At 38.4% G+C, this 1,689-nt stretch overlaps 1 protein-coding gene across 2 annotated transcripts; it reads right to left on the bottom strand.

The window, feature by feature from the left end:
- Window positions 1-133: 133 nt before the first annotated feature.
- On the bottom strand, window positions 134-1,403 carry gtf2h5 (general transcription factor IIH, polypeptide 5). Of its 2 annotated transcripts, none has more exons than XM_005734490.2 (3): window positions 1,256-1,403; window positions 857-943; window positions 134-764 (listed from the first exon to the last, which is right to left on the bottom strand). In XM_005734490.2, the coding sequence occupies exons 2-3, from the start codon at window positions 889-891 to the stop codon at window positions 584-586; spliced, it is 216 nt and encodes a 71-aa protein (XP_005734547.1). In that variant the 5' UTR covers window positions 892-943; window positions 1,256-1,403; the 3' UTR covers window positions 134-583. The 2 variants fall into 2 exon arrangements, with proteins under 2 accessions (XP_005734547.1, XP_005734548.1); XM_005734491.2 differs by having other exon boundaries at window positions 1,311-1,397.
- Window positions 1,404-1,689: the final 286 nt, after the last annotated feature.

Raw genomic sequence — 1,689 nt, 5'->3', positions numbered from 1 at the left:
GTGACAATTTGGATTATCCAATTAACCTATCCCCACAAGCTGCATGTCTTTGGACGGTGGGAGGAAGCCGGAGTACCCGGAGGGAACCCACGCAAACACAGGGAGAACATAAAAGAGACTATTTACCCTCAAATTATTTTCAATTTAAAATGCTTTAAAAGGGCTTATATGACCTTCAATACACAATTGTATTATTTTGATTTACATTAGAAACAACATCCCAAATTTTTCAGAAGACAGTTTTAAATATTTTTAGACCAACTTTAATCCAAATATGGAAAAAAAACAAAACTCAAAGTCACTGTTAAACAGCAAGCAGCTGTCAATTTACTCCTTTCATATCAATTATTAATAAGGGGGAGAGAAAAAATGCTGCTGCCAACACGGTAGCTTTGATCTGCAATTTAAAGAAGGCAAAGAAAAAGAAAACATATTCTGGAACCTGTTATTAAAATGTATTTAAACTCCTTGAGCATTTTCACAGTAATCCACTGTAGTCTGCAGTTAAAACACTGCAAACATTTATCCAGAGATCATGAGCAGTCCATGGCCAAAAAGTAGCACTTCTCCTGACAGTTTGCGTTTATTTCTGTGTGATGGGGAATGAATTCTGGTCCATCAACTCTCCAACTCTCTCCTGGAGTGTTTGAACCACCTCTGCAAGAATGAACACGTGCGTGTCGTCAAGATCCTTGAGGATGAATTTCTTTCCCAAGGCCATCGTTTCATCCAGGTACAGGAGAAATTGTTTCATGGCAGGATCACTGCAGGAAGAGAAAGTTAAAGTTTCGGCTACTTAAAAACAGATTTCTGTGAAGCTAACTACAAATATTTCTTGGCAAAGTTACAACCTTACCATTCAACAAGGACACCTTTGTGCACGTTGACCATATTGACAGGTGCAGAGAAATGGACAGTCGAAGCTGATTAAAGAGCTGAACACCTGCAGCACAGTAAACAAACCGACAGCTGAAGGCCTCAGGTAGAAGCAGCTTTACGGCAGCTAAACCATTATTAAGCCACCAAACAGTCAGATAAACGCGTCACATGTTTTCGGACATTTTAATAATACTTTTATTACCATTACAACAAAGAAAATACTTGTAAACGTTCCAGTACAGCGTATGCTAGCTCTTTGTTTTAGCACCGGTTAGCATTTTGCTGCTACCATTAGCTCAAAATAGCATGGCCACAGGCATGTTCTGCTACATACCACGATCTTAAATATCTAAAAGAGCAAACTTCATGTACATACCTGTCTACAGTTAAGCGAAGGACTAACATAAAGCAACAAACAGCCGTTTATCTACCCGAGATCTCCAGCTGTTCCTGTTAAGTTTTCAAGGCATTGATGGGTTATGTAAGGTGTGCGCCAAGGGACAATCTTCTGATGTCCAAATATCGCGTTAGCGTGTTTTAAAAGTTTTTGCTGCTTCTGTGCTGCTTTTCTGTGCTTGGTAAAAGGTATCATATCAATACCGTGGGTTTAAAAAACTACGCTGTGTATAGATGAGTGAGTATTATGAAAAAAATAATGCAACATTCGTACCCAAGTGCATAAAATCCATTACAAAAACTGCATCATGATATTGATGCAAAATGTAAGTTAAGATCCAGTATAAAATACAGTACTGTGCCATTTCCCTCCTTCTGTCACTAACAGGAAAACTATGACAACTTGATACTATA

Source organism: Pundamilia nyererei, unplaced genomic scaffold, assembly GCF_000239375.1.
Source record: "Pundamilia nyererei isolate P.nyererei 1_Seehausen unplaced genomic scaffold, PunNye1.0 scaffold00058, whole genome shotgun sequence".
Taxonomy (NCBI): Eukaryota; Metazoa; Chordata; class Actinopteri; order Cichliformes; family Cichlidae; genus Pundamilia; species Pundamilia nyererei.
The sequence above is the reverse complement of the archived record's forward strand: the minus strand, read 5'-3'. Positions and strand labels throughout refer to the sequence as shown.

Excerpts from the sequence above, each read along its gene's own strand:
- gtf2h5 (XM_005734490.2), bottom strand. The coding sequence starts at position 891 with ATGGTCAACGTGCACAAAGGTGTCCTTGTTGAATG. Across the intron at positions 765-856 it reads AAAGGTGTCCTTGTTGAATG|TGATCCTGCCATGAAACAAT; the intron begins GTAAGGTTGTAA and ends CTCTTCCTGCAG.